An 11,154-nucleotide genomic window follows, 5' to 3' on the forward strand; every position below is an offset into this window, starting at 1 on the left:
ATTCTGCCCCCATGGTACCGGACACCTTTTAAACTTAGCACACTGTAGAACACTGTGAGGCTCTGTCTCTTTTTGCTATTTAAAAGTTATATTATGTTTAAGGCAGTACTTTAAATCGACTGTCAGCCATGACACAATAAATGGTTCACATGACAATTAAAACAGCTTTATTCCAACTGCATTTAGCAACGTCTTATCATTTTTATGCTCAAATTCCACGATTTCACATTACACACTCCTCCTCAATGTGAGTGCGAGTTCCTGGTGACTTATAGTTCATCCTTCGGACACTCACATCTGACCAGTGGGTGCTGGGTGTTAATGCGGAGCAGTAGAGTCATTATATGGACACATTTTGTCTCCGGAATGCAGAGCCTGTTGATGCTGTGTGAAAAGATCCTGGTTTGAAGGTTCCCTCTGTGAAATGGTTGATATCACATAGAATGCTCTGATTTGATCAGATCCAGAATCACCTGGATGGTCTTCTCACCTGGAATGGACGGAGACAGACTGGATCAGATAAGATTTAACAACAAAATATATATATATATATATATTTTTTTTTTTATACCTGCAGACTGCTCCCATATAATATTATGAATCACTGTACGGACTGTGTATTAACCCCCCCAATTTATGTATTTTAAAAGAAGACAAGCAATTTGTCTGGGTTTTTAATTTAAATTGTTATAAAATGATATATTAATTTGTGTCAGAATGAACTAAACTAATTAATATTCTACCGTTATTGTTAATGCGTTTCAGTGCAACCATGTAGACATTGTGCTGCTTAATGTAGAGAAAACCACTAAGTTGGGTTTACCTTCCAGACTCATCCTCGGATTCTCCAGTTTCTTTTCAAGCAGAGAGTCCATCAGCTTCCTCAGGTGTTTGAAGATCACACCAATCCGTACGGGAGCCTGATTCAAATAAATAAGACTTTGTCACAGCAGGCAGGTTGAGTCAGAACAAGAAAAACACAGCTTTCTTTAATAACATTAATGTGGCAGTATCACAAGGTCCTGAAAGTGGATAATGTTTCTTCAAAGTCAAGTTTACAGGGACACAAGTTCTGCTGCTACAGGAGGAATGGAAGAGGAAAAGAATTTGACACCAGTGTGAACTAATCCCAGAACCATCTGACATCTGACCTGAAAGTGGATCCACCCGTCCAGCGAGATGAGCCTTTCTCTGTGCTGAATATCGATGTCACCTCCGAACAGCAGCATGGGAAACGGAGAAATCAGAGTGGTGTCTCGCAGGTAGATCTTCGTGTATTTCACCTGAGGACAAGCAGCGATTAGCACAAGTGAGACTTCGTAGATAAACAGATATCACACGCTCCTCGTCCATACCTTCTCCTGGTACAGCAGCCAGCCGTGTGTCTGCAGGTTGCGGTTGACCGATGAGGGGTGGACCTGGGCCTTGCCTTGAGGCGTCTCCACCGTGCAGGCCAGTCGATCGAGCACGTCCACGGAGGGGGTGCACAAGACACGGGCCACGCTGTCATAGACCCCTGCTGTCAGTGCTGCGTTCAGGACTGCCATCTGCTGCTTGGACAGCGCCGCTGCCGCCTGCGACTTGGAGTGAGAAGAGGAGCGAGACGACCAGAAACCCACCTGCTCCATCATCCTCATCAGGTCGTGCTTCACATCCTGGATGGAGCACGTCGAACACAGGACGGGAGGAGGAAGAGAGCGTGATTTGTGTTAAAATAAGAGATGAGAAGATGAGAGTGTGCTAGAAAACGAATGTGAGGGAGCGTTACCTCTATTGTAATGAGAGCTGTTCGATTGAGGAAGTGTTTCCTGCAATAGGACATTTCTTCTCTCCCTCCCTCAGTCTGTGAGTTCTTCCATCTAATGACAGGTTAACACAAGAACACAGGTCAGCACACAGCAGGTCGAGTCTCATCAGAGAGGTTGTCACCGAGCTTTTCTTCCTAAAGGCAACAGATTGTTGAAAGCACTGCTCCTCCCTACAGCACTATGGAAACACCTGCTACAAGAAGCTTGGTTTATTAGATTAAAAGCATCTCCATCTAACCACCGCACCACCATAATACATAAATACTCTTTAAGTAAAATACACAGGCTTTAAAATGTATGTCCAGAACATCCCATACCCCAGATATGCGTTGTATATCGTCAGGTGATCAGAGTTGGCTAATGCCAGTGCAGCTTTGGCCAGGTTAGCTTCCTCCTTTCTATTCATTGGTGTGGAGAAGGGAGACTTCTCAGTGATGGCTGCTGCGATCGTTGCCTGAAACAAATCTTTCATTATTATTCATTGCAAGATATGACACTAGACCAATTCTAAAATATATAATTATGGCATTCCACAATAACAATACTCAATAACAAGACTCACTATGGGCTCCAGGCAGCCGAGGATGGCTCCGTAGATCAGCATCTTGCCGATCTTCACGTTGACGGGCAGACTCGCCAAGTGGTGTCCCAGAGGGGTGAGGAGATGATCGCTGGGGTGACACGCACCGATCTTCCTCAGCAGGTTGACGGCGTTACTGACCGACTGGGGCAGAGGAGGGTCGAGGGCCCTGCTCAGGAAGTCCTCTGGGGAGCCGTACTGACATTTCTACGAGAGGGGAGAGAGGAGAGATTAGGGGGAAACCTGGCAACAGAAAAATTCAATGAGGCAAGTAAATGTGGCCTAGAAAGCTGAGGGAGCTTCGCTGTAGTTTCTTCACGGGAAGAAATAGAGAATGATTCAAGAGGGGCTGGCCGACTGTGAAAATATGAGGGGCGTTTCCCTCACACAGGTCGACCTGTCTGTCAAGGACAGACATGGTAACATTGGAGCTTCCACAGTTGGTCACGCCGAGGTGATTTCCCATTGGGAAACACCTCACTCTGTTACCAAAGGACCGGGGATAACGTTAAGTAACACATTGTTTTTTGTGAGTCTGTGCAACTGGGTGTTGTTTATATACCATGATATGAAGGCAGAGCTCCTCCAGTGGGACCCGCAGTATCTCTGGTATAGAGTAATCCATGAAGGAATTAAACCTGAGAACAAACGGAACAGATCAGACACATCCTTTATATTTAATGTAAATGATTTGTGTTCTTCATCTCTTCTCTGTAAAGTGAGTGACAAGCTCCATACCTGAATTTTGGGTAGAGTCTAAAGCAGAAGCCGTGTCGGACACGTCCTGCTCTCCCCTGCCTCTGGAGGGCGCTGGCTTTAGAAACAAATGTCTCCACCAGAGAACTCATCTGGCTGCTCTCGTGGTACCTGAGCAACACAACAGAATTATTATCTTGACTACTGGTTGCTATGAAATTTTGTCAAGACAATAATTATTGATATGAATCCTCTTGACTTTTTCTATTGTTCATGAGCTCTTACTTATTTTCTTTAGTCTTCCCAGTGTCGATGACAAACACAACATCAGGAATAGTCACACCCGTCTCAGCAATGTTAGTCGACAACACAATCTTACAAAAGAGAGAGGAGGGATGTTTATCATTTATGAATATATTTCTTCAGTTAATCAATGAAATCATTAATTTTTTTATGAAATATCTTAATTGTGTTATTTATGTGAAAAGTAGAATATCATCACAATTTTTTAACTATGCTTTATTACATTGTGACACATTTAGTAGTACCTTCCTAACTCCAGCAGGGGGCACTGTGAAGGCAGAAGCTTGGTCCTTGGATGATAGAGTCGAGTGAAGAGCAACAATCCTGTACCTTTAAGAAAGAGACAAAACTCATGGTGAGATAGACGTAAAAAGTAAGTTAGATATATTTCACCATTTCCTCTGTAAGTGTTGCTGCAGGACAAGTGTATACTGGACTATGGCACATCAGATTAGTGTGTGTGAGTGTGTGTCACCTGTTTTTGTCCCTGAACCTCTTGTCTGAAGAGAGCAGGTCGTGCAGCTGCTGGATATGAGCCAGACCCGGGAGGAACACGAGAACGGCTCCGTCCAAAACTGCAAATTGTGGGGATTTGTCTGCAGGGAACACAAAAGAAAACCACACAGACTTAACACACACAACTAGAACAAACACGTATGAATCGGTGCCATCTGAAAAAGGCATGTACCTAAGTAGTCCACGAGGTCAACCAGCAAGTCCATGTTGATCTTGTTAGGGTTCATGTACTGCAGCACCTGCCGGGTCCTGCTGCTGAAGTGGTCGAGGTCAGGACCCAGGTCCCAGCCTGAGGACGAGTCTCTCACTATCACCTCCTTAAACACAGAGAAACACACCGATTAACCAAGTGGCAACACAACGTTGCAGACTGCATGAGCACCTGCATGCCCACACAGCGACTGGTAAACAGTGGGCAGGAAAAGATGATGTGACACAATCACAGTTTAGCAGAGACAGTTATTGGATGTCAGGACACCATTAATCAAGTCTGATCAAATCCCATGACACCCAGACCCTCCTGATATAGAAGATTAGCTAAGTCTTTTGCTTGTTGTGACGGCCTCTTAAATAAATAAATCGCACATAAATAATAGCTACAAATGTTTCCTTTACCCAAACCTTTGCTGTAATTGTTGCTTATTTTGTTGCAAATGTTTAATATTGTCAAAAGAACCTAGGGATTTGAAACCTGTGATACTTGCTCAGACTCGCTCTGAATTCTACAACACACCGGCAGCCGGTGATGGAAAGAGATATGATCATACTTTGATTACCAGCATCTTCAATCATTCAACAAACAAGATGTCAAACGATGAAAAAGAAAAACACAGACAGCCGGATTCATAAACAAACCATCTCACATATTCCTGCTGCAGAGAGCCGACATTACCTGGTGTTGTGACGTCTTGCCGCCTTTCTGTGAGATAGAGATGCTGACTTCTTCCTCGTCCTCAAGAATTTTCTGGCAGTACTCCGAGTCCTTTTCCAGGACGTACCCTGTCTGCTCCACTATATCTTCTAAATGAAACACCTGCACACAGAACACAGGAGGAGGAGTAAAGTACATCCAGCTTTCCTCTGCCAGGACCTCAGGCTCTTGGATGAAATTCAAAAAGTGCCATCTGTGATGTGACTTTGTGCTTAAACCTTCCAAAACATCTAAAACAGACAAAGGGATTAAATTAGATGTGTGTGTGTGTGAGTGTGAAATGAAACACGACCCTCACATCAACTGGGAAAGTTCTGCCCGGAATGTTGATCACTGGGCAGCGGTTGAAGTAGTTGGAGAACTTGTTGCAGTCGACCGTGGCGCTCATGAGGATCAGCTGCAGGTCAGATCTCCTCATAACAACATCTTTCAAGATGGTGAGCAGGAAGTCGGACTGCACACTGCGCTCGTGGACCTGAGAAGACGGAGGTGTGGAGTTGAAATTAGAATTAGAACAGACTTTCCAGCAAGATCCTACGCACGACACCTTTGACTGAACAAGTGCGGCCTTTCAGGGCTTAGTGTGTGTTTAGGAGAAGAGAACAGTTCGCAAAAGCTCTGAATGGTTTGCGCACCTTCTAATCAAAAAAGTACAAGATCCAATAATGAAGTTAAACTGCAATCAACTACTGAAAAACTCTTCCCTGCATCCTTTCAATACATTTGAGGCTCACACGAGGTCTGATTAAATTCAGCTCTTGGCGCATTCTTGTGCCATTAAACTAAAGTGAATATTAAACTGAGGGGGGAAAGGACACAGAGGTTGTCAAGACATTATTATCTGCAAATACCGTGTTTGATCAGAAAGTGTCAGTACCTCATCAACGATGATGTGAGTCAGGGAGCTGAGGTGTCGGTCGTTCTGGAGTTTCCTGAGCAGGACTCCGGTTGTGCAGTAGAGCAGACGGGTCCACTCCCCGGACTGGTTCTCCATCCGGATCTGGTACCCGCACGGCGACGACTGAAACGGGATTTCAACATGAAGCACGATCACTGCAGCAGGTGTCAGTGTATCTTCATTACTGTTTTATCTTTTCAAGTTAGGGGCACCTCACGAAGCCGCTGTAAAAATGTATTATCACCTTGGATCCCGGTCCATCCTCACATCCCAGCTCCTGACTGACTCTGCAGGCCAGGCTCATGGCAGATATCCGGCGGGGCTGAGTCACCACGATGTTGCAGGACTGCGCCTCTTTGCCCCCAGTCAGCAGCTCCTCCAGCAGGAACTGAGGGATCTGAGTACTCTTGCCGCTGCCCGTCTCACCGGCAACCACGACCACGCGGTGGCGCTGCAGAGCCTCCAGGACACGGTGTCGGTGTTGGAAGACGGGGAGCTGCTCTCGCTCTGCCTTAAAGATCAGATACACGTTACATTTTTGGCTTTATTTTAAACAAACTGTGCTATGTGGAAAAGTTTAAGTGTTTTTACCTTCAGTTTGTGGGCAAGCGAGGATTTCTTCAGCTTTATCAAGAGCTCCCTGGATGCCTCCAGTGCTCCTGCATCTTCTTTCCTCCCTCCTTTTTTCTCACTCTTGTCCTCAATATCCTCTCCTCCTTCCCTGATATCAAGAGCAGCCAGGTTCTCCCATGACTCTTCAGGCTCTTCGTCCCCCCCCTGGCCAGGCCCAACCTGGTCGAGGGATCCAGACTCCTGCTCTTGGCTCTCACTCTGTTGCTGTTTGAGTCTCGTCAGGAGCCGGGAGATAAACTGGTCTCTGGGTTTGTTGGCAGCCGTGCGGCTCTCTTCCTTTTGCTGCTGCTCGTTGTCCCGCCACTCCAACCACACGTCTCTGTAGGTGGGTGGCAGCAGCTGGTGCACGGACTGAGAGTGAAAGATCGAGAGGGCAGAGGAAGAAAAACCACTGAGCAAAATTGTGATCAGCACAGAAAAGCTTCAGTGTGGTAATATGTAGTACCTGCCCCTTAATCAGGGTGTAGAGCGCCAGTGTGGCTGCCAGATGTTGAGCCTGCATGCTGTCCTCGGTCAGGATGGTGGGACAAACCTCCAGAACATCCTCTAGCCTCTGAACACGCACCCTGGTGGATGTAAAAAAAACACATCCCATCGATACAACATGTTTCTAAATTCACTTAGAAGTCTTTAAAGAATCTAAAACAGCACAACAGTCGATTTCAATCTTCAGACGATGTAGCAAACTGGTTGATATTTCTGTTGTGTGAATGGATCAAATAAAGTGGCCATTCAGCGCAACATGCCTGTCTCTCACACAGAGCTACAACACATACTTGCTTCTCCAGTATCGACCAGCAGGGACCTTGTGAAAAGACGGCGCCGGGCTCTTGGGCAGGTTTTTTCGGACCCAGTCGATGAGGAACTGTTTGGGAGACTTTCCGGTCCAGCTGCGAGCCGTGTAGTCAAAATCACGAATGTCCTTCGGCTCGTTCTTTTTCGGGACTGCAGAGGAAAATGGAACCAAATGATCAGTAGCATGTTCTGAGTTGACATCCTGAACGTCTCCTCCCTACATGACACACATAACTGACTACATCTCTTTTAGTCTTGGGCACTTTGTAAGTTTTCCATAAATATTTATATATTTGAGACAAACTCCAATTTTAATGAATGATTCATTTAATCTATGTGAGCAGTCATCAAGCCAAGGTGACACTGGATTGAATCTACAAGTCTGATAAAATAAATCGTACATTAAAATTTGACTCATGTGTTTGAGGACAAATGTGCTTATCGTCAGTGGTGTGGATGTGACTATTATGAAAACAGAATCTATTACATGGTAGTAGGAAGTATATTATACGATACAATTACAACTTAATGCTATGGTTCACTATATTTAGTATTTATAATTTCCTGTAAAAAAAAAAGCAGGTGATTGTGTTTTGTTAAACAAATAAATAAGTTGAACTTAGTTTTTTTGCCAGATGTACCTTTCTCTGCAGGTGGCTCCTTTTCAGGTTGTTCAAATAAACTGAAGGTGATGCCCTCTTTATTGTCTTTGGCAGGAAGTACTTTCTTTTCCTTCTGAGGGACGTCCACAACTTTTAAAGCTGGATTGAACATGGGGTGAGACTCCAGTGGCTTCATTTCTGGAAAATACAAAACAGATTGATTCTGTGTAAGAGACAAATTAGTTAAAAGAAGAAGATTAGTAATTAACACACGCACACACACACACACACACACACACACACCTTGCTGTATGATGCGTATCCTGTCCTGTGCCATCCTCTGGCCCGCCTTGTCGCCTTTGTTCTTGGCAACAGCCGCCATCTCTCTAGCATCATAGAGTTGAGCAGAGAGGATCAAATACCGGTCATTCTGCAAAGAAATAACACACACCGTTACACAGCAGCCACATTATGTCACATACATAATGACATTTAATGTTGTAATCTCAACTTCCCACCTATATACGAACACAGAAAAAAAACAGACAAAAAAAAATAAATGTAGTAACTTTCCATGCAGGGCTCATACTCCAGAGGAAATTATGGAGTATCCATTCACCAACGTGACAAACATTTCAAACTAAAAGCATGGTGAGCATCTTCAATTATGAGAAAGGCCAACTCTAGCATCATTTTAAAGATTTAAAAAATAAGAAGCTGTTTGTCAGCTTAGTTTAGCATAAAAACAAAAAATGGAGGGACACAGATACCCTGGCTCAATGTCAAAAGAATCTGCCCACCAGCACCACTAAAGCTCACTAGTTATCATGTTAAATATAAAATTTTACAAAAACAAAAAAACCTCAAGTAACTCTCAACAAGGAGGCAAATGTTGAATTATCATTTTAACCTTTCAAACATTTATATATATATATATATATATATATATCAACTTTAAATTGAATTACTGGGTCAAATTTTTCCTCCAGTTCAGGGTTGCGCGAAGTCTTCTTCCCTCCTTCCTCCTCCTCCTCGTCCTCCTCCTCTTCATCGCTGCTCTGCGCTGCATACCTCAAGATCCAGTCCTTCATGCTTGCAGCTTCATCCTTCTCCGTAGCCTGGCAGACACCCACCCCAAAAACACAATTATAAACTATGATATAACAGGAGAGGACACATTGTCCAGCCAGCACATGCTTGCTAACAAGTGCACGGACCTTGGTGGGCTCTTTGGGAGTGTTGTTGGGAGCTTTGGGGCTCGGAGCTGCAGGTTTCTCCTGAGCAGGAGGCTGGTACCTAGGCCTGCTCCTCTGGCTCTCTTCCTGCATCTGCTGGCTAAAACCATCCGGAAGCTCCTCTGGTAAGATGGACAATACATTTAGAAAATAATTTCAGAGAAAATTAAGTTACAATACAGCGATTATATCTAAATCTGCTGATGCTCTATTACCATCTCTGAGGTTGAGGCAGAGCCAGTCGAGAGCAGAGAGGAGATCTCCTCCGTAGAGCACGCTGCTCTTCATCGCCTCCTCGATATGTTCTCGCTTAAAGTTGAACTTCTCCAGAGCTGTGTACAGATCCTGAGAGCACAGCAAGAAAGCAACAGCTATAACAATCTATCTAAAGACAAAATAAGTATAAAATCTGTGCAGTTTTGTCTTTACCAGCAGTTTCTTGCTTGTGAGTCTGAGTGATATGGGCCCTTTGTCCCCATTCTCCTGTCTGAAGTCATTGATCAGCCTGATGATCTTCTTCTCCAGCTCAGCCTGGATAGCAACCTGTGTGAACGTGTCAAATCCCATTCATTAACCACATCTTTCAAATGTTCTTCAGTGTGAGAAGTCAATCAATATATTGACAGGTTGTCTACAGCAGGTTACAGCGGTGAGCTTACTTTCAAAATGGACTTGTCTGAGACTCCGCCTGTGTCGACCTGGGCGGTGTTGGCAAGGCTGTAGGTCTTTGGAGCTGGAGGAAGGACACAGCAGAGCAGGGCGTGTTAACACTTCATGTTTGACCAGTAAATTTCACTGACACAATCAATACACGTATGTTATTACCTCCACCACTGACGTTATGTTTCCCCCCCCTGTCCATTTGTTTGTATGTTTGATTACACAAAAACAACGGAACAGATTTTCATGAAACTTGATGAAAGGATCTGGTATGGGCCTGGGAAGAGCTCATTAAGTTTCAGAGCGGATCCAGATCATGGGGCCGGTATTTTTACATATTTACCATTTGCCCAGGGAACAATTCATGGATCTGATCTTGAGGGAAAATCCATTGAGTGCCATTCTAGTTTATGTTATTCTATCTCAGCTATGTTGTTGTCATGCAGTATGTCCATTCCTTCCAAGAATGAATGGTTGAGAAAGGAAAATGCCTAATATACTGAATGTTTTGGTCTGGAAAGCATCTCATGTGCAGGTAAACGTCAACCACAAGCTACCAGACCTCGATGTCTGTTTACCAGCCTGACAAGAAAATAGTTTTCTCATCTGATGAACAAGAAACTCACAGAAGGAAAGGGATTTTATAAAAGGGCCTGTGATCTTTGGTTAACATTAACTATAGGAAACTATAAGAGGCTCCGTGTGCAAAGTTATTGCAGTGAATGTGCACAACAGACAGTAAATACACGGACTGATCACAGCAGAAACACAAGTATGATCAAGTCGCTGCACAAAGGAAGTGGCACAACGTTATTAACCCTTGTAAAATACAGAACCACCAGTATTATCAGACTGAAGCTCTGGGCTTCTCAACGCTCCAGGTAACATCACCCTTTAGGTGTCTCAAGTATTTTTACACAGTCAAAGTGCAGTTTTCAGGCATCAGCACCTTTCGACTTGTTTTCTTTGGCCGCTTTAGCCGGCTTGTTGCTGGCTGCCTGTTTCTTCGGCTCCTCCGCCACCATGTTCCCCGCCGCAGCACCGCTCCTGCCGGCTGCTGCTGCTGCTGCCGCCGCCGCCGGGGCCGCCGGAGCCGCCGATTTCTTCTTCTTTCCGCCCATTAAGTCCCCAAAACACAGCCCGCGTGTGGACGAGTAGTGTCAAGTCATAAACAGCTGACACAAGCTGCTTATTATTATGAATAAAGAGCCAAAATGGGGCTAGAGCGTTTATTCATCTCCGCGTATAGATGACGGTATGACAGGTTGGATCCACACGGCTGCCGTAGAATACCGAGTGTGTTGCATTCACTAAAATAAGAGAAAGCTGTTTTGAAAACCACTATTTCGACCAAATGAAATATATTGAACTTGTTCTTTCTTGTGTAAAGTACAGTTTTATTTAAGAGACACAATTGTCCTTCGATTCTACAAAATACGCTAAATTGCTTATATGAATTGTCAAATGATTATTTGAGTGGTGCATTTGCAGGCAATC

At 44.4% G+C, this 11,154-nt stretch overlaps 1 protein-coding gene across 1 annotated transcript; it reads right to left on the reverse strand.

The window, feature by feature from the left end:
- Window positions 1-150: 150 nt before the first annotated feature.
- dhx29 (DEAH (Asp-Glu-Ala-His) box polypeptide 29) lies at window positions 151-10,931 on the reverse strand. The gene is made up of 28 exons (XM_034603018.1): window positions 10,607-10,931; window positions 9,657-9,730; window positions 9,427-9,540; window positions 9,213-9,342; window positions 8,980-9,119; window positions 8,731-8,880; window positions 8,066-8,192; window positions 7,802-7,960; window positions 7,142-7,310; window positions 6,811-6,931; window positions 6,324-6,716; window positions 5,977-6,243; window positions 5,712-5,855; window positions 5,133-5,309; window positions 4,796-4,936; window positions 4,076-4,220; window positions 3,863-3,983; window positions 3,633-3,717; window positions 3,370-3,458; window positions 3,127-3,255; window positions 2,951-3,026; window positions 2,371-2,595; window positions 2,126-2,262; window positions 1,769-1,859; window positions 1,356-1,655; window positions 1,152-1,283; window positions 824-920; window positions 151-490 (listed from the first exon to the last, which is right to left on the reverse strand). Exons 1-28 carry the CDS (start codon window positions 10,776-10,778, stop codon window positions 435-437), a joined length of 4,161 nt encoding a protein of 1,386 aa, XP_034458909.1. The 5' UTR covers window positions 10,779-10,931; the 3' UTR covers window positions 151-434.
- Between the last annotated feature and the right edge of the window lie 223 nt (window positions 10,932-11,154).

The sequence above is a fragment of the Hippoglossus hippoglossus genome, chromosome 12 (assembly GCF_009819705.1).
Source record: "Hippoglossus hippoglossus isolate fHipHip1 chromosome 12, fHipHip1.pri, whole genome shotgun sequence".
NCBI lineage: Eukaryota > Metazoa > Chordata > Actinopteri > Pleuronectiformes > Pleuronectidae > Hippoglossus > Hippoglossus hippoglossus.